The sequence below is a fragment of the Balearica regulorum genome, chromosome 1, assembly GCF_011004875.1.
Source record: "Balearica regulorum gibbericeps isolate bBalReg1 chromosome 1, bBalReg1.pri, whole genome shotgun sequence".
NCBI classification, from domain to species: Eukaryota; Metazoa; Chordata; class Aves; order Gruiformes; family Gruidae; genus Balearica; species Balearica regulorum.
Genome location: NC_046184.1, coordinates 113236213 through 113256315, shown reverse-complemented (window position 1 = coordinate 113256315; position 20103 = coordinate 113236213). Strand labels below are relative to the sequence as shown.

Genomic DNA, 20103 nt, shown 5'->3' with positions numbered 1-20103 from the left:
TCACGTTAGCTTCCCAAAGCATATGTCTCCACTCTTTCGGGCTGTTATTGAGGCCAGAATCTCTAGTTTCACTGACAGTGAATTGACCTGATTTTACTATGACTGAGTTATTGCTGTCTTGAAATACATTCCCAAGCTTGGGGTCAAAAGGAAGATGAAAACTTGACAACAAAATCCCATACGTTGAGTCAGTCTTGAGTCTGCACACTGGTTAATTGTTAGGGTCTGCAACCCTGTACAGGACTGAGAGGAGATTACATTCCCAGGTCTGGGACTTTTGTAAAAGTCTCCTTTGATCCAGGTTTGTTCTGTGGTGTGTTTTTTTTTTTTAAGGGCACAGGCTCAACCAGATACCCTGGGGCACCACTAGTGCTCTCCAGTCTGTCTGTCGGTGTCCTGTACGGGAAAACTGGGGAGCCTGAGACAGGAGCTTGAGTGGTGGAGGGTCAACTTGCAGACAGGAGACACAGCAGGTCTAATTTGTCCTGCCTTTGGTATTGGTCTTGGAAAAATTTCAGTCATGCATGCAGACTCTGAGCTTTTCTAAAATCCCCTCTAGAAAGGGTGTGTTTGACTGCTTCTAATAAATGGTATGAAGGTGTGTTTTTTGGTGAGAAAGGAAGGAGAGGAAATGCACGTTTTGAGTAATTGCTTCCAGGTTTCTTCTGTCTTCTTCTGATGTTGTGCTAATCCTGCAAATAAGTCACATATTTGTGTGCCCTGAAGTCAGTGAGAGCAATTGTTCCTGCATAAAATATGTTACCTGAGGCGATTGCTGTCTAGGTGTGAAATGAGTAAAGTCCTTAAGTATGACCACGAGAAGGTTTCAGATGTCATGGACAGCAAGTTAAGAGTAACTCATTCCCTGACTATTGAAATACTGCCCTGTGTAACAGGAGCAGGTAGCCTCTCATGTTGCTGAAAGGAGTGGTACTGAAAGTTCTTCTACGTCATTTTTCTGTCAGCATTGTACTTGAGATATAAATATATTCTGTTCTTGAAGTGTTTGACACCTGTCTGGACAGACTAGCACAAATTGCATGTAATTCTTGATCTGTCCTACTTAAAGGCCAGTGACCTAGTCCAAATAAATCTAAAAGTTTTTGTGGTATCAAAATAAGCATCACTTAGAATGAGTTGGAATTCACTCATTTTGACCCAGGACGTACAGTAGATGAAAGCGGTTTCCTTTTTGTCGGAGATGAAAAGGGGTTGGTGTGTTCACCCATGGAGACCTCCACTTCCCTCACTTGAGGGCTGGCTAATGGCTGCGTTGCTTCACAGCGGAGTTGCGAGAGCTTGGCACGATGTTCAGACACAGAAGTACTGTCTTTGTTTAATTTAATAACAGGATCCTACCTTCATTAAATGTTGTAACTGCTTTTTTTATAGAGATAAAAGGACGAGAGGAATATAAAAAGATGACTGTCAGAGCTGCAGTGTTTGGCTGTTGCTAAACCCTGAGACAAGAGACGAAAATATGAAAGTCACACTCCTTGTTTTGTTCGTTAGGTCATGAGAGAGTGGGAAGAGGCAGAACGCCAAGCAAAGAATTTGCCAAAGGCCGACAAGAAAGCTGTTATCCAGGTAAAGGAAAACGCAACTGTGAAGCCTTACCGACTGGAGCCACAGTTAAAATACAAGGGGTGCTGGGTGTGATATAATTTTAAAACCTACTTCTATGGGGATTTAATGTTATTCTCTGCTCTTGCTGCTGCTATTTTTGTTTCCAGCCATTAGCGGCTGCTGGGTGTCTCTGTACTTTGCAGCCAGTCCCTGGAACAGCAGGGCAGAACATCGCTTGTGACTGCGTGGAGGGGGAGAATTTTGCTTGAATTTAGATTTGTCTTCAATGAGAACTGAAAACTCGGTTCCCATGGGCCCCTTTCAAAATTTAGGCCATGATAAACTAATATAAGCTGCAGGGCCTGAGCTCAAAGCAGAGATGGAAAATGTGATTTAAGGAAGGAATCACCATCAATTTTATCTGAAAGAAACCCTCAGCCAAAATTATTTTATCTAAAATTATACTATCATTCAAAAATTCTGACAAACCACACACTCCTTGAATCCCACTGTGGCTATGCCAGATATTATTCGGCACTGCTAGAGTGATTTCAATGCAAAACTATGAAAGGTAGCGTTCTGAACCAAATTGCATTGCACATTAGATCTCGGCTTTGCTCTCTGTGCGTTTTACCCAGTCAATCTTTGCCTTTATTGAATAAGTTTGGGCTCAATTTTTCTTCCTGGTGACCAGTTCATAAGAAATTAAGTGTTTCTGTTCAGGTTGGAACTTTTTTTTCCCCCTCGTGTAGATGTGCTCGTGAAGTCACGTTGATAGATGGAAGACCCAGGGATCATACACTTGCCAAACTCCACCCTTGTCTAGGCACAATTCTGTAGCACTGAACTGCTGTCTCAGGAAGCAAATGAAGGATTCACTGGTGGTCGTGCTGAACATGTCAGGAATATTTGATTAGATTAATAAAATATGGCCAGGCATTCAGGAATACAGGGAACAGCAGTTCCCACTGAAATCACTAAAAGGTGCGTTCAGCACAGAGCTCCTGGGAGCCAAGCTAGACTGACATGGGGAAACATTTTGGTGATTTGCAGGCGAAGGTGTTCATGTCCACTGATCTCTGCCGATGCCTTCACTGTTCCTGTTGTGATGGGTATTTTTTTCAGCATTTCCAGGAGAAAGTGGAATCACTGGAACAAGAAGCTGCAAATGAAAGGCAACAGCTGGTAGAGACTCATATGGCGCGGGTGGAAGCCATGCTGAATGACCGTCGCCGCATTGCTCTGGAGAACTACATCACAGCCCTGCAGACTGTCCCGCCCAGGGTAAGTGCAATACCACAAGCTCTGTCGGCTGTAAATCACTGTAGTTGTCCTGGGGAAAAAGAATGCGTGCCCAGGTACAGTCCTCCTAAGGAGCAGAGAGTGTGAGTTCCCTGTGCAAAAGCTACCGCAGCTGTCAGCCTCTTTGAAAGTTCAAAGTGTAGACTGATATGTGTACATAATGGTAGGCACAAGCACATGCCTCCCATACATACACATACATACAGATGCTTAAGCAAATAGCGTGGAAGTGGCTTGGATGCCAGAAATTGTAGCCGTTCACAGATCCTGCAGAAGGATGGTGACAGCGTCCCTCCAAGTGATGTGCAGCAGGGTATTTCATCATGTCAAGATGGAGCGTAAGGATGAATGTGGTTGTGACTTTCTGTTTTGTTTGATGAACTGTTGAAATGTTTGGTGAAGGATCTAGTGAGGATTGTTGGATGGCGTGAAGATAGCACACTAGCAATTCAAAGTTGGTCTGTGTTGGATGTGATGGCTATTGGTGGGTGTAAACACTAAGATCAGAATGTGGACTGAATGGAATTTTCAATGACTCCATATCTGTGATGTTTGTATTCAGTACCTCCAGAAGAAGAGAATCTCCACGAACACAGTCAAATGTTTTATGTACCTCTTGCCTCTTGAACGCTTCCTAGATGGAAAAAACATTATGTTACTGAAAGACTTTTGGGTCAGCAGTGCAAGATGTAGCCATTAGATCCTGAATTTGGCCTCACAGGGAATTGCATGAATATGACTAACCTGGTAAAATTATATGGTTTAAATTAATTTCCTTCTTTAGAGAAAGCTGCATATTCAGTGAACATGGAAAAGTGATCATCATCTTCATTCTTTATCATCATCAAACTTTTTTCTCCACCCCATGGTGCAAAATTCTCTTGTTTTTACTGTATGCCGAGTAAAAGAAAAATCTTTTACTTAGATAAAACTGTCATGGGGAGACTTCAGATTATTCACTTGCATGAAGAGTTAATATAAAGCCAGTCTGTATTAAATTGGTAGAGGATGTTGTTTGTTCTGAGTGCGAGATGCATGTTGTAACCTCTGACTGTTGCGAGAGTAGTGAAGGGCTCGGACTCGAGTGTCTCATTAGCAGGCACATTAGCGAGTTCCAGACTGGGATGCAGCTTCCTTTAGGAAACCAGAGTCTGCGGCTCAGACCTGAGAGTGACGTGAGGTGAGTGCATAGACTGGCTGCAGGTCGCGTTTGCACTCTCGCAGTGTGGTTTTGGGTAGTTCACCTAAGATACGATTTCATGTTTGGCTTTAGCCAGTCAACTGTTGCTGTAAAGTTGAGCCTCGTGCAAATGTAATCCCATCCAAAAAGTATCCCAGAAAATGTCAAGTTGTGTGTGGATCAGGCTGACAGCTTGGTTCTGCAGGTATCTGAGGTTGTAGAAGATGAAGATGGGGACCACACGTAACAGCAGAACATTCTCTAGAGCTGTCAAATATGCAACTTCGTTCCTAGCACAAGAGAACTCAACCTTTCATGTTTGTGGAACACAGATGACATCTCCACTACCAAAAAAAAAAAAGTGAACTTCAGCTGCAGAACACTAAGGGCGCAAAAATGTTAACACTGACTTTGGGACTAGAAAAACCTGCATTTTATGCCTGGGTTGCTTGTAGTCAGCTCCCAGGACATTTAAATTAATAATACATTTACTGTGTCAGTGGGAGAGCATCAGGCCTGAAAGACTGTGTCAAAGAACTCTCTTTGACACATGACTCCAATAGAAGTAAGTTTTGAAGGTACTCTGAAAAGACTGAGGTGCATCCTATATTGTGTCCCTACAAAAGCTGACCATTCTGAAAGGAGCAGGCAGCAGCCATGGAGGTAACATCAGCTGAAGGTGCTACCCAACAGGGACTCATCTCAAAACTAATGGGAGTGAACAGTTTAAAGAATAATGTCTTTAAACAGTTCCTTTGCCAGACTTGTCAATGGTACTGTCCTTGCCTCAGCATTTTTTGGTTGTGTGCTCTGTAGTTACTGACAGTTCAGGCATGCACCTCTGAACTGCTGGTCAAATATGTGCCAAAGCACATGAAAAACCTGATCTTGAATTCAGCAGGAGGATTTGTCTGGTTTTATTGTGGAGCAGAGGGTGAAACCTGAGGAGTGATTGATGATAGATGAATGGCCTAATGAATGAATCCAGTCTGCTAACTGCTGTGCAGGATATGGAGCCAGAAATCTGAATACACTGTGAATCCGAACTTTGGCTGCCTAGCCAAAGAGAAAATGGGATTAATGGAAAATTCATCTCTGATACTCTAGCTATATTTCTCTCTGGTGGTTCTCTATTAAATTAAAAGTACATTTGATGCAACTGTGTTGTCTTTGGGAGAGTAAGTCATAACCTTACTGGTGACGTGTTAAGTAATCTTACAAAAGGGAGGTTTTTCTGGAGTTCTCAAGAAATATTTTTAAGAACTCCCTTCCACAGCCTGCTTCAAATTACATGGTTTGCCATTATTATGTTTACTATAAAAGTAGATTCTGAATATTTAAAGTGATGAAGTTTTTTTCTCTAAAGTTAGAAGGACAGAATTTGGATTTAAATTGAAAAATTAAGTTAGGCTTTTTTATTGAAGTGCATGTCTTTTGCACACAGTCGGGAGGGTTACCATAATTCTGGCCTGTATATATAATGTATACAGATGTGTGCGTATGTGTGCAAAAAGTATTTTCCATGTGCTGTTTAATCACTTGGACATATTGCCTTATACTTGAATTTGAACATTTCCCAAGATTTTTTGGACTTCTGGCAGACCCGTTGAAGCAGCAGGATTTCATTTGGCTTTTGGATGTCTAGAAATCCATGACCGGTCTTTGCCTGCAGATCAGTTATCATAGAAACACAGCGAGTCTGGCACTCCCGGTGCCATCAGACTGATCATGGATGTGGTGCACGGTTCTCCGAGTGATGAAATCCTGATCCACTGGGAACTCCTGTTTTCTATATGTATACAGATTACATGGTGCTTGTGTTCAAGGGGTGGCCTCTTCAGGGGAGTTGAAGAGAGACTTCCTCTGGCCTGGAAAGTCCTTGGACTGTGGACAGGGGGAAGCTGGAAGGCTATGTGAGGAGAAATATCATCATTTACTTGCATCTTTGGAGGAGGCTTTCCCTGTAGGACAGCAAGATATGGGACTAGGGGAACCTTCGGTCTGGGCCAGTAGTGTAGTCATTACGTTCTTACATGTGCCTAGAAAATCAGTAGCTTTCAGTGCCATTCTACCTAAAACTGCAAAATTCTGGGAATCCTTTGTGAATAGCTTCTGTACGAGTCCAAAAACTTGACTGCAGAATTTTTTAGGTGTTATGCAGATGATTGCCCAAAGCCGATGGCAGAGGAGTGCTTCAGGGTACTGCTCTGGGCAGCAAGGGAGCAGATAGAGATGAAATTGCATATCTTCAAGGTCTGCTAGAAAATAAAATTGAGCAAAACCAAATATTGGTACTGTTGTTCTGTTCTCAGAAGCACTGTCATGCAGGCTGCCCAGAAACTTAAAATTTGATCCTCATCCCTGATTCTTGATGCAGCTTAGCTGTGTTGCTATACTTCGTTGCCTTTGGAAATGGGGTGCAGCTGTTCAGTATCCAATGTCAAAATACTGTATTGTTTCATCCTGCTTGATGGCCTTGCTACAGAAAAGGAGGATTAGTGGCAGCTGGAACCAATATGCCTCTAGCTTTTAAAACAGTTGGAAATTTTCCCCTTCATTTTGCAAGTCAAGTAGAGGAATTCAAATCCATCATTCTCTGTGAGCAGGTTGATTCTATAATTTGTTTATATTCCCTCTTTCATGTGCATGTCAAATTTTGCTGGTTTATGTCTCCCTGTTTAATCTTTGTTGGTAAGAGATGCCCATTTTCTGTGGGAAGCTGGGGGGGGGGGGCAAGGAGAAGCAGAAAAGAAATCCAGCTCCTAGTGGTGAAATAAAAGGTTTCAGAGCAAGGAAAAATACAGGAACACTTTGAAAGGTAATTAATTAACCTCCTTACTTTGCACATAAAGTGAGCATGTAATGATTAAAATCACTTTTAAATGCTTCTCTTCTAATTTGGCGCTGTTTTACTGAAACATAAAATTATTGCCAAACAGAGGAGGATCATTGGGAGTAACCCTAGCATGTACCGTAATCAATTTGAATTTTTTTTGCTGTGTTTTTTTCTTGTTGCCCTCAGATTTTGCCCTGGTACCTTTAGTGCTATGGGAGCAGTGTCTGTTCGATACAGAGAAAGCACAGTATGGGCTGAAACTAGTCGAGTTTGGTTATTTGGACATGGAAGAGAGATCTGCAGAGGGGCCCTTACTCAGTGCCTCTGCATTGGGGAAGCTCGAAGCCTTTCCCGAGTCCAGCGAGGTTGCTGTGGAAATATGCGGTTGGAGGCAGGCCAAAGCATCACTGTTGATGTAGTGATAAAAATCCTCCTGTGCAGCAGAAAAGAGCAATCCAGCTCTAATACTCCACCCTTTAGTTCCACTCCTCTAAACTCATAAACTTACAGCTGTGGAATTTCTCACATACACTTAATTTGGTAGGATTTTGTGAAATAGGCTGCACGGATTTCAGCTCTGCTTTTAAACCAGGTCAGACTTCGAGAAATGTGGTCACCTAACTCCGTTTTCCAGCAGCTTCCGAGGCTTTTATGTGAATAAATCCAGACTGTCTTGTTTTTTTCCCCAGTCTGTGGGCTTGAGCATATGGTATAGTCATACACCTAGGCTTGCTGGTAGGTTTTTTGTATGAGCAAACTAAAGACAGAAGAGGCAATTCCAGATGGGTATTCAGTTCTGCAAAATCATGCCAGGTTCATTATATGTAAAATGCAAAGTTTTAAAAGAGTGGAAACAAAATTTGTCTTAATTTGTCAAAGTTGAGTAAGTTCAAATCCTGAAAAGCAAATGATGAGATTTACTCAAATACTGTTTTCATTTTATTCTGTCCCAGGAATAGTCCTTGGGACGGTAGGCAAAGGGAAGTTTTGAGTACCATTATAGCCATATATTTGTGATGTGTGGGGTAACTAGAAATTAGGAGAAGGCATGTTTAACTCCACAAGAAAGATAGCTAGATGAGAGTTTAGTTGTGTCTCACCTATGAGTGAAAAGTCTTCCATTCATCCTAGCCAGCTGGTTTTGAATGTTCCTAAAATGAAATACTATGCCTCTGTCAAACGTGACCCACAAGTTAATAATATAACAGGTAGAATATATACCTAATATGGTATACAAGGTATTCCTAATAAGTGAATGTAAAGAAGTGATTGTTGCACATTTCAAGAGCCGTAATCAGAAAGGACTGGTGATTGATTTTTTTTTATTTTATTTTTTTTTCCTAAAGGCAAGATTAAATAGCACAATACAACATTGTGAAACTTTCCTCTCGGATTTAGAGAGAATTTTGATCAAAATGACAAGCCGGCTCAGAACATCCCATGGAAGTTCCATGGCACAGAGCCGGGAAGTTGTATTTTAAATACACAGAAGTGCTTTAATGTAATTTTTGTGTTGTTTCTCTGTAGTTAAGTATTTTGGATTTCCATGGGGGGAGTGTAAGTTATATTTGTAGCAATCCAAACTACATTTGATGTTTCCATTTTCCAAGTTCAATGAAATTATACTATTTCATCACTCCCTTAAAATATGAAATTGTAGACTAGGATCAATGTAGAGTTCATGGGGGAAGCATCTGTATGCATATATATTTATTTTTATGTGTATATATTTCATTTACTAGGAACTGTGTTTCAGGCATTTTAGATCTCACATATGATTCCTTTATAGGAGCAACCTTATGTCGATACTGATGCCACCTGAAATAAAGGCACTGGAGCCACCAATAAATAAATAAAGCCAAGGAGCCACCAGCAGTCTCATAGAATGGTTTGGGTTGGAAGGGATCTTAAAGATCATCTAGTTCCTACCCCCCTGCTGTGGGCAGTGACACCCTCCACTAGACCAGGTTGCCCAAAGCCCCATCCAACCTGGCCTTGAACACTTCCAGGGAGGGGGCCTCCACAACCTTTCTGGGCAACCTGTTCCAGTGCCTCACTACCCTTACAGTGAAGAATCTCTTCCTAACATCTCATCTAAATCTACCCTTCCTCAGCTTAAAGCCACTACCCCTTGTCCTACCACTGCATGCCCTTGTAACCAGTCCCTCTCCAGCTTTCCTGTAGGCCCCTTCAGGTACTGGAAGGCTGCTATAAGGTCTCCCTGGAACCTTCTCTTCTCCAGGCTGAACAAGCCCAACTCTGTCAGCCTGTCTTCATAGGAGAGGTGCTCCAGCCTTCTGGTCATCTTTGTGGCCCTCCTCTGGACCTGCTCAAACTAAGTCCATGTCTGTCTTATGTTGGGGCCCCAGAGCTGGATGCAGTACTCCAGGTGGGGTCTCATGAGAACAGAGTAGAGGGACACAATCACCTCCCTCAACCTGCTGGTCACGCTTCTTTTGATGCAGCCCAGGACACAGTTGGCTTTCTGGGCTGCAAATGCACATTGTGGGTCATGTTGAGCTTTTCATCAACCAACACCCCCAAGTCCTTCTCCTCAGGGCTGCTCTCAATCCATTCCCTGCCTATCCTGTAGTTGTGCTTGGGATTGCCCCCGAGCCATGTGCAGGACCTTGCACTTAGCCTTGTTGAACTTCATTCAGTTCACACAGGCCCACCTCTCAAGCCTGTTGAGGTCCCTCTGGATGACATCCCTTTCCTCCAGCGTGTTGACCACACTGAAGACCCTGGGTCTTCCTTCTTTCCCTTTTAAAAAAGTGGGGGTTATGTTTCCATTTTTCCAGTCAACATGAACTTCACCAGACTGCCACAACTCCTCAAATAGGATGGAGAGTGGCTTAGCAACTTCATCCACCAGTTCACTCAGGACCGACAGATGCATCTCAGCAGGTCCCATGGACCCCTTCAGGTTCCTTAGATATTCTCAAACCTGATCTTCTTCTACAGTGGGTGGTTCTTCATTCTCCCAGTCCCTGCCTTCTGTGATCTGGGCAGTGTGGCTTAAGCATTTGCCAGTGAAGACTGAGGCAAAGAAGTCGTTGAGTACTTCAGCCTTCTCCAGGCTCCTGTTTCCTTCCAGAGAGGGTCCAGATTTTCCCTAGTCTTCCTTTTATCACTGGTGTACCTATAGAAGCTTTTCTTGTTGCCCCTGATGTCCCTGGCCAGATGCAATTCTATCAAGCCTTTAGCTTTCCTAACTTGATCCCTGGCTGCTCAGACAGTTTCTCTGTATTCCTCCCAGGCTACCTGCCCTTGCTTCCACCCTCTATAGGCTTCCTTTTTGTGCTTGAGTTTTCCCAGGAGCTCCTTGTTCATCCATGCAGGCCTCCTGGTGTTTTTACCTGACTTCTTCCTTGGATGTATTGTTCCTGAGCTTGGAGGAAGTGATCCTTGAATACTAGCCAGGTGTCTTGGGCCTCTCCTCACTCCAGGGCTTTGTCCCATGGTACTTTACCTAGCAGGTCCCTGAAAAGGCCAGTCTGCTCTCCTGAAGTCCAGGGTAGTCAACGTGCTGTGTGCCTTCCTTGCTGCCCTGAGGATCTTGAACTCCACCATTTTGTGGTCACTGCAGCCAAGGCTACCCTTGAACTTCATGTCCCCACCAGCCCCTCCTTGTTGGTGAGAATAAGGTCCAGCATAGCACCTCTCCTCGTTGGCTCCTCTATCACTTGGAGAAGGAAGTTATCATCAACGCATTCCGGGAACCTCCTGGATTGCCTGTGCCCTGCTGTTTTGTCCTTCCAACAGATATTGGGGTGGTTGGAATCCCCCGTGAGAACCAGGACTTGTGAACATGAGGCTGCTCCTGTCTGTCTATAGAGGACCTCATCCACTTGGTCTTCCTGGTTGGGTGGCCTGTAGCAGACCACCACCACAGTGTCCCCTGTACCTGCCTTCCCTATAATCCTGACCCATAAACTCTTGGTCAGCTCCTCATCCATCCCCAGGCAGAGCTCCATGCTCTCCAGCTGGTCATGGACATACTTCATTTGGGCTTCTGCCTTGTGCAGTTGGAAACCTATTAACCAGCGGTCAGGACTACCTGGTAAACTTTCAAACCAGGGCATTGCAATACAGGTCATTAACTCTGCCCTGGTGGATATTTATATTCACAGAGAGAACTGTTTGCCAAATAAGAGTAGGCATATTCCCTACAGTTTGGGTCGAAAGCCTAGGCAGTCTACATAGACGGCATACGTAGTCTGTGAATCTGTCTACTGTGTACCAAATGAATACATGCAAGTCCCAGCATACTCACAAAAACTATATATAAAATAATACTTTGACAACAGTCTCCAGCATAAACGGGATTTTAAACTAACAACTAAAATACCCACAGACATGAGTTATGTCTGTTGGCCTGTCACGATAGCTTCCGAAAGGGCTATGATTGATCTGTGCTTAGCTTTAGATAAAAAGTAGGGGTTGGAATCTGCTGAAAAGGGGGACCTTTGGAATAACTTTCATGGGAGCAAAGGGCATGACAGTGTGTGCTTGAAATAGAAGCAGCATGTAACAGCAGCGTTCACGCTGCTTCACCCTGCGTTGCCCGCCGTGCACCTTGTTAGATGCATTCTGGGGTTTTTTCTGCATTTGCCTAAATAGCGAGTGTGCGCCATGACACTGAGGAAATAATATGCATTCTGAATTTGGTGCTGGCTCCTGTTGCTTAGGATGCCACTGGCCATTCTTGTTGCTGGATAAATGACAATTGCCAGTAGTGTCAACTAGGGTGACTAAAACCATGGAAATAAGGGAAATCATGTTGAGCGTATCCTGGTCGCTTTCAGAGGAAGGCCAAAAAAGCCAACCCAACAAAACAAGTACAGACAACTGAAAGCAGTGGAATTATTTCATGAGACTCAGGTAGCCTCTGGTGGCTGATACAAGTTAGTTATTCTGCAAGGTGTTTTTTATTAGGTGACTACAGATGTGAATACTTTGAGTTTTCCCTGGCAAAACATGCAGCAGAATTTCAAGTGCTAAACCCAGAATTTTTTAATGAAGTTTGGTGGTTGGTACATTATTTATGCAGAGCGAAAAGTGCCAAGCTGGCCCTGGGATGTGTCAGCCATTTGTTCTTCTGTCATAGACAGTGTCAGAACTCAGGCCTCGGGAACTTAATTTAGCTGATAATAGCACCACTTTCATTTATAATTTAATCTGAAGGTTCCTGCCTAGGGTCGAAGTAATAGACAGCCATAGATATAATAGCTTCAGGCGCAGGGCCTGACTGCATCTCCTCAGCCTGTGGAGCGTTCCCTCACCTCTGTGCTTGATCGTTCGTTGTGGCCACTCCGCTCTGCCATCACAAGAGTTCGTATCACTGCTCGGTGTACTAGGTTTGGGGGCAAATCCTGCTGAAAGTATCTCAGCAGAAGTGCTTGTATGGGTGGGATTTTTGAGCAGAACCATTTTACTCCATAATGACATTTAAAGGAAAACGTGTGTGTAATACGTTACGGAGGTGGGCCTTGGGGTGACAGGTACTTCTACTGATACAGAAATTTGTTAAAACTGTGCAAGCAGTAGGTCTACGATTCTAGGCATTAAGGAGAAAACGATCAATTAATTTTTTTTAATTTTTTTGTTACTATTAAAGTTACATTCGGCTATAAAACTTGGTCCTTATTTATGGTAACCACCACACTCTGGTGAGAGAGCTGTCATTGCCCGTCACCAGCTCTGGCAGTTTAAGCCTGCAGCCGTGGCCCTGTTGCTGTGAGGCAGTAGCACAGCAAAGTTGTTGGGAAGGTTAGAGGTCTGACCTCATCCAGTGTGACAGGGACTTCAGGCAGTTAGGTCTACTTCCATACAGCAAGTTTCTAGTGGGTTTCTTTTGCTTGAGAAAAGGCAAAGTCGCTGCCCCTGTAAGGAAACAGCTTGCATTTGATATTCTTTCTGCATTGTCCTATACTTGAATTGCATTTTTCTGCTGCCATCACAGGAAGATTTCTTGGCCAGACAGGCTAGAGGTATGCGTATCCATTTCTGCTTTATATTTACAAGTTTGGGGCACTTTGCAATGTTATAAAAGGCACTAAAGGTGACCCAGTTTACCCAAGTGACTACTACTGTTAGTGGTATTTGACAGTTAATTTCAAGATTGTTATCCTATTAACAAATCTGCTTGTGACTCTTAATGTAAAAGTTTCATTGACATAGTGCAGTGAATAAAAACATACTGAGGGAAAACAAAAAATATACCCTTCTGGTATTAGACATGACACTTAAACTGGAATATCTCTTGAAGAAATAGAAATTAATCCTTTTCTCTCTAATCTGCCCAAACCTGCTATCTTGATGTGTCTTGGGGGCAAGGAAAGCTGAAGTGTCAGGAAAGGTAACAACTACTTCTGTCTTCAAAATTTTCTTCTTGTTAAGCTTTCTGGTCTTGTAGCCTTTGTTCCTACAGAGCTTTACAGTTGGCATTTCAGTTTGTTTTGCCATTACCATAATGTTGTGAGGATTACTTACTTTCCAACATTTGTCCACAGTTTCTTGCAACTTGATCCCAGAGTGCTTGGCTTTTGGGGCTTGGGGTTATTTTCCTCATGAATGAGTTTTCAGTCGTGGAGCCACTAAGTTTAATCCTTTGGCAGGGAATGGCTTCACATCTTCTATTTCTGTCCAACAAATCTTCTTCAAATAACCTTTGGTTTACTTTCCTCAGACATTTTTAAATCTGTTGCTTCTCTTAAGCTGAAGAGATTCTTAAATCTTTGAGCTTTGTAGCTTAGTATTCATCTCTTGTGTAAATGTTAAATTAGTTCAGCCTCTATATTTGTCCGTGAATCTAAGTCTTCTTAAACCTTTAACTTCGCCCACGGTTCTTCCTGCTTCAGAAAGCAGTGCATGGAGCCTCTGCCGCTTATTTTGTCGCTTTCCCACCCTCTTCCCTGTATCCCTGCCCATGCCCAGACCAGCTGTTTGCTACTTCTGCTCATTCTTTAATCTACTGTACAGCAAGGTCACCTTTCGCGCTCTCCTCACTTGCATCAGCTTCATGCTTCTTACTGCTCAGCAGCTTCAGGTAGGATGGATGAGCACAACAGCACAAGCAGAGTTGGGGGGGGCAGGGAGTGGATTTCCACAGTCCATCATAACCACTGAGTTAAAAATGAATGTCTTAGCTGAATGCTAGAGAACATTTCCCTGTTTTGGCACTGTAGTATTGTACAGAGTAGGAAAGTACATAGGAATACATATTTCTTAGTCTTCACTGCTCTACCATCAGTCTGTGTATGTTTTCATGTTCCCTTCAGCTACAGACTTTAATTCTTACTCAATTATATGCCTTAATGCATATATTTATGTGGTGGTTTAACTTGGCTGGACGCCACGTATCCACCAAGCCGCTCTGTCACTCCCCTCTTCAGCAGGACAGAGAGGGGAGAAAAATAAGATGAAAAAAAAACCCCAAAAAACCACTCATGGGTCAAGATAAAGGCAGTTTAATAAAGCAAAAACTAAAGGCCGTGTGCGGAAACAAAGCAAAACCAAAAGATTTATTCTTTTACTTCCCATCAGCAGGTAATGTCTGGCTACTTCCCGGGAAGCAGGGCTTCACTACACATAGCGGTTGCTCCGCAAGACAAACATTGAAATAACAAATGCCCCCTTCCTCCTCCTTTCTTTCAGCTTCTTATTGCTGAGCAGACATCATATGGTTTGGGATATCTCTTTGATCACTTTGGGTCAGCTGTCCTGGCTGTGTCCCCTCCCAAGATCTTGCCCACCCCCAGCCTACTGCTGAGGGGTGGTAGAAATGTTGGAGAGAGACAGCCTTGGTGTGTGCCAGCGCTGCTCAGCACTAGCCAAAACCCTGGTGTGTTACCAACACCTTGCTGGTTACCAATGCACAGCACAGCACTGTGAGGGCTGCTGTGGGGAAAGTTAACTCCATCTCAGCCAGACCTTATACGATTTAATAGTTTGTACTAATTAAAATCACCTGCTATATATATAGGCTAAGATTTTTACAAATTCTGGCATCCAAGCTGAGTACCTTCAGAAGAACCAAGTAGGTGGCCCTTTTTCGTATGGCTTTTCAGTCAGTTGTGTATTCTGGATGTGTATTTTGCATACCTCAGCTCAGTGGTTCCTTTCCTCTCTCTTTCTCCCTGGTGGCGTAGCAGTAGTGACAGGACAGAAGTCTTGAATTTTTTAATTTTTGCAGTCAAGTCTTATGATTATTCCTTGACTTAGTGCTTTTGCATGGTCTTCTGTGCAGCTGTTCAGCAGGTTACCTTCTGATTTGAATCTGAATGTGTGCATTCAGTTTACTGTTGATAAAACTTAGTAGTTGTAACCTTTTTTATTGCTAAAATTTGACTATAGTTGATGGATGTCGATACTGGTTGAGTATTCAGCATAGTAGAGCATATATGGGGAATCTTTGAAATGCTTCGGATGGAGTCCAGGTTTGAGGGGATCTTCTGGGAGGGATTTGCCTGATGGTGGTGAAGATTGCAAAACTGGGAGTTTGGATCATGGGGGCTTCCTGTGTTGGGGGAGAGAAGTAGAGTCTGATGGAGAGAATGGAAGCAAAGCCTGAAGGAAATTGATGTTGGGTGTCCATTAACTAGCATGCTAAGGCGGCACTTGCTGTCTTGTTGAGGCAATAGTATAGTGGTTGGACAAGGAAATGCAACAGCCAAATTTCCCCTTATGGTCAGGGAGGAAATCTGAATGCCCTCCCCAGGGACTGCATCTACCACCTACAACCACTGTTCACTGGTGCATCCTGCCGAATGAGTTGAGTGAGTAGATTTTCCTTACCGTAGTCAGACCTGCCTTCGGAAGATAGCTGCAGGCACCAGCTGGCCAAGTGCTTTTGGTTTAAGATACATCTCCAGTGCGAGGAACTAAAACGTGTGTTGTTCTAAACTAAACTGGTTTTTTTCCCTATTTCTTCCTTATAGCCTCGTCATGTATTCAACATGCTGAAGAAGTACGTGCGCGCTGAGCAGAAGGACAGACAGCACACTCTCAAACACTTTGAACATGTCCGCATGGTAGACCCAAAGAAAGCTGCCCAAATCAGATCTCAGGTAATCTCCACTGAAGGTTAATGGGGTCGTGTTTGATAGTAACCATTGTGAAGTTTCTGTCAACCTATTTTTTTAAAAAATACCTGATGCCTTTCTGTGGACAACTTTACATGCAATAAAAAATAATCTGCTTTCTGGCAGGACATTAAGGCAAAGTGATGTAGGAGTAGGGTGGGTATAATTTGTCTTCTGAGAAGAACTGAAAAGCAGGTTTTCTGTCTATCCAGACAGTGAGTCAGTCGTGGGTGTTTCCTGAGGAGCCCTCCAGAGCATTAATTCCCAAAGCCTTTATTTAGTGCTTTGGTAAATAATACCTCTGGGAAAATGTCAGTAATAGATTTAGCGACCACACATGGTTATGCTTCCCTCAGCTGAAGTGGTGTAGCCATCTGACTGCAACCTACCTTTCTATAGTCATTGCAGAGGTACTTGCAGCATCTATAAATGTGATTACTGTGATGCGCTCAAGTTTAACATGTTCTTTTAAAATAGGCAGTGTAATTCATGGCATTTCAACTGCTGAATGTTACTGCAGTCCTCAACATGTATGTTTTGGAACAGCTTTTATGTTGCCTTCGTAAATCATGGAGGGTAAGAAAGAAAAAAAAAAAAGAAAAGAAAAGACTGAATACGTAGCTGGTTTTCAAAACAGCAGTTAAAATTGTAGGCACAATGGATAAGCTGTAAAAAAAGTGTGCTGTAATCTGCAGAATTATAGTGTCTGCAGAATCAGCCACTATTCCCTCTGCAGGGTGCAATGGGAAGCGCTGTTCTAGCCACAGTTCTTGAACTGACTGGCATCACTAGAAGCTGAATCAAAACCATATACCTCCCTGGATGGCACAATTGGCATATTGGACTTCTCAGACATCTATTCCAGGACAGACTTGTACAGTGAGGTCATGCTGTCTTGAAATTGCTAGCGTTAGAAATGCACACTTCTAACAGACTTCTGCAGTGATGGTTCTTTCCCTTGTCTTTCCCAACATTAAAGCATGTCCTTTTGCATCTAACATGAGTTTTTAGTTTCTAAACCACGGGATTATTTAATAGCAAAAACTAGTGAAATTTTGCAGACTATAGATTGTGTGGCAGCACAGGTAAAGAATAGAAACTTACATTTAGATAAAAGAAGTGCAGTGTATTGCTTAACGTATCATCATAGGAATGAGTATTTCTACAGTATTGTTTGCTTCTTGAATTGGTTAAAGGTTGGGGCAATGTAGGCTGGAGGACCTGATGGGGAATTTTTTTCAGTGGAAAGTGGAAAACAAAATATTTTGTTCAAAAGCATAAATACTATCTTTAAATTTGAAGAAATCATATTGGGTATTTTTCATTGAAATTGCTCTCTGCAAGCCATTTTCCTCTTTAAGCCTAATTGCCCTGTCATTCTTCTAAGGTGCACCTCAATTTCCCTTTCTACTGAGAGAGGTGATACTTGTGGAGTGTACCCTGGGGGAGCCTATATCATGGGATGTCGTGACTCAACCCATAGCAGCGTGAGGGAGCCTGAGGTGATAGAGTTGTAATCACATGAGACAATGCAGTAATGCTTCTAGGTGGAAATATGTTTGGTTTTAGCTGAAAATATTTGCAAACTTTTTTACCAAGAAAATTGGAGCTTTTTTCAGAGGGTGCTGTTTCTTTTTGCAATATTAGGATAAAGGAAAGAAAAAAAAAAAGCAAAAATCAGCTGAAACATTTTGATGCAGCAATCATTGTGCCTCACTTAGTTTGCATGTTATGTGGAAACTTATGGGTATGGGCAAATGTAAATGTTATTGAAGGGTAAATGAGGCTGCAGATTTCTGCCACAATATCTGCTTGTGTACATGCAAATGTAAACCCCTACTTTAAATTACTGCATTCCCATGGGATTTCAGGTAGTTGCTATGGAAGAGCATCTAGAACACTATTTTTGTAGCAGCTGTAGGAGAGAGATGAATTTTGCAATGGATTTGACAGCTTCAGTACACAGAGCATGCTGAAATCTTGTACCTAGCACAAGTGAAAACTGTCTTGCTCTCTATAACCTATAAAATTTGTAATAATGCCAAATTAGCAGTAGTATTCCCCTCCTTATAAATACTTTTATTTCCATAGGTTATGACACATCTACGTGTGATATATGAACGCATGAACCAGTCTCTCTCCTTCCTCTACAATGTGCCTGCTGTGGCAGAGGAGATCCAGGATGAAGTCGGTATGCAAACTATTAATGTAGAAAAAGGGAAATATTTCTGTGATAAGAAATTACCACCAAAAGCTAAAATACACCATCTTACTTCTTCTATTGATATACTGTCCCAGCTGAAAAATAGGAGACTAAACTTGCCAATGTTTTTAAATTATAAATTAAATTATAGTGAATATTTGGAAGACAAATCCTGTATAACGCATGCAGTGACATCATGATATTGTTGTAAATGTTCTTCCTGAAATATGTTAATTTACATTTGGACCCTCCATGCTGTAACGGAAACAGCTATTGACAATGAGATTTCGTAAATCCTTCCTGGGTTTGGATATTTAATTTACATGGTAAGTATTTACATTATCTGATGTTAGATGTTTTGGAAATCCCCAAGCTAAAGAATGAGTTGCAGACCCCCGCATCTGAGGAGAATATAAGTATCAACTGGAGGTTGCTAAGTGCAACTTGGCAGTATCTTACTGGTCATGCATTTAGTCCTTGGTTAGTTGGTCAAATGGGTATCTCCTCTCTCATTTTTCTGGTGCACAGGCTGGACCAGTCAGGTAGCAACAGTCCCATGTTTGCATCTTCCTTGAGTGCTGTCGCAGCAGACAGCTGTGAGGGAGAATGGTATTTCCTCCCATTCAGGTTCCTGCTCTTGGCTGTGGCATTGCTACTACAGTGACATCTCTGTCACGGCACTTGGACTCTGCTGTGTTGCTGCTGTTACAGCAAGGCGACTTCACTTACCCTGTATTAATTTCAGATACAGCCACAGCTTTGGACATCATGTTGCTAATGTACTTCTTTAAGAAAAATAATACATGGATGAATGCAGAGGCTGGAGATGGGACAGTCACTGTCTTTGAAGCAGCTTTTTTCACAAGGTGTAACACTCTGCCAAACAGCAGTTAATGGATTCGTTTCACAAATAATCAGCCTCAGCTGACTAAATAAATTATTGATTTCTTTAAAGCACAAGGGAAGGAGGCGTGCCATTGCTCTAAGGATTAGGATGCATTGAGGACACAGGGAGGGGGATGGACAGAGAGTAGTGGGGGATTCATTTGCCCAAAGCACAGGTTAGGAAGGAGATGTGCTGCTACTTGTAAGGCAGCTTGAGAGGGCTGGGGATGAGATCAGGAGGTTGGCAAAGGGGTTGGGAGGGAATAAAAAGATAACCAAATTAGTAATTGTCCTTCACCATGTGTTTCTGTGCTCCACAGTTGTAAGGCTCAATCAACAGTCTCAGTCTGCAGTTGTAGAGAGCTGGTCGGGGGGGAACCCACTATGTTATTGGTCATTTGAAAGTATATAATTTCTGTAGCAAAGGAGATGCCAGTGCTGTTGGGTCTTCAAGACACTCAGTTTGTTTTCTTTCTGTACCACCATCATTCTCCTATCATTCCCGTGGGTTTTTTGCTTGAAGTTTCAATTTCTTCTAATATTGGTAATGTTAACGCTTGTTGGTCAGGACATTCTTCTAAATTTTCTTCTCCCTCCTAAATACTGAAATGGAATGGGAATTTCAGAGGCTTTGAAGTGACATGGGACCAAAAGTCTATTAAATGCTAAGTAGTTTGCAAAAATCTGACTCCTAATCTCAAATGTAATACTAATTTTTAGGAGGGAAAAGGGCCTAAAATTAGTAGGATACTATTTCCTAATAAGATGAGAGGACTAAGATATCTCAAAGAAAAAGTCTATCACAGTCTCTTGAGCCCCTACCTTGATTTTTGTGGGTTTGGGCATACTAAAAATTCTTCAAAGCATTGCAAAGTTTAAAGCAATGAAGAATAAGTTCTCATACTGGGAGTTACCAGGCAGCAGAAATTAAAGAAGGCACTATCAGATCTGGGCTGTACTAGATAAAATAGTTTTCAGTAATGAGAAGAAAGCCTGTTCTCTTTCAGTATCAATGTTCTCCTTGGTAAGATCGGCTGTATACTTG

At 42.5% G+C, this 20103-nt stretch overlaps 1 protein-coding gene across 2 annotated transcripts in view; it reads left to right on the top strand.

The window, feature by feature from the left end:
• APP (amyloid beta precursor protein) overlaps positions 1–20103 on the top strand; it is a 231715-nt gene that overhangs the window by 162981 nt on the left and 48631 nt on the right. For both annotated transcript variants that reach the window (XM_075770028.1, XM_075770018.1), the window contains 4 exons: positions 1513–1587; positions 2692–2850; positions 15827–15955; positions 18062–18161. In XM_075770028.1, the coding sequence (XP_075626143.1) occupies positions 1513–1587; positions 2692–2850; positions 15827–15955; positions 18062–18161 (463 nt within the window). The remainder of the gene's footprint in view (positions 1–1512; positions 1588–2691; positions 2851–15826; positions 15956–18061; positions 18162–20103) is intronic.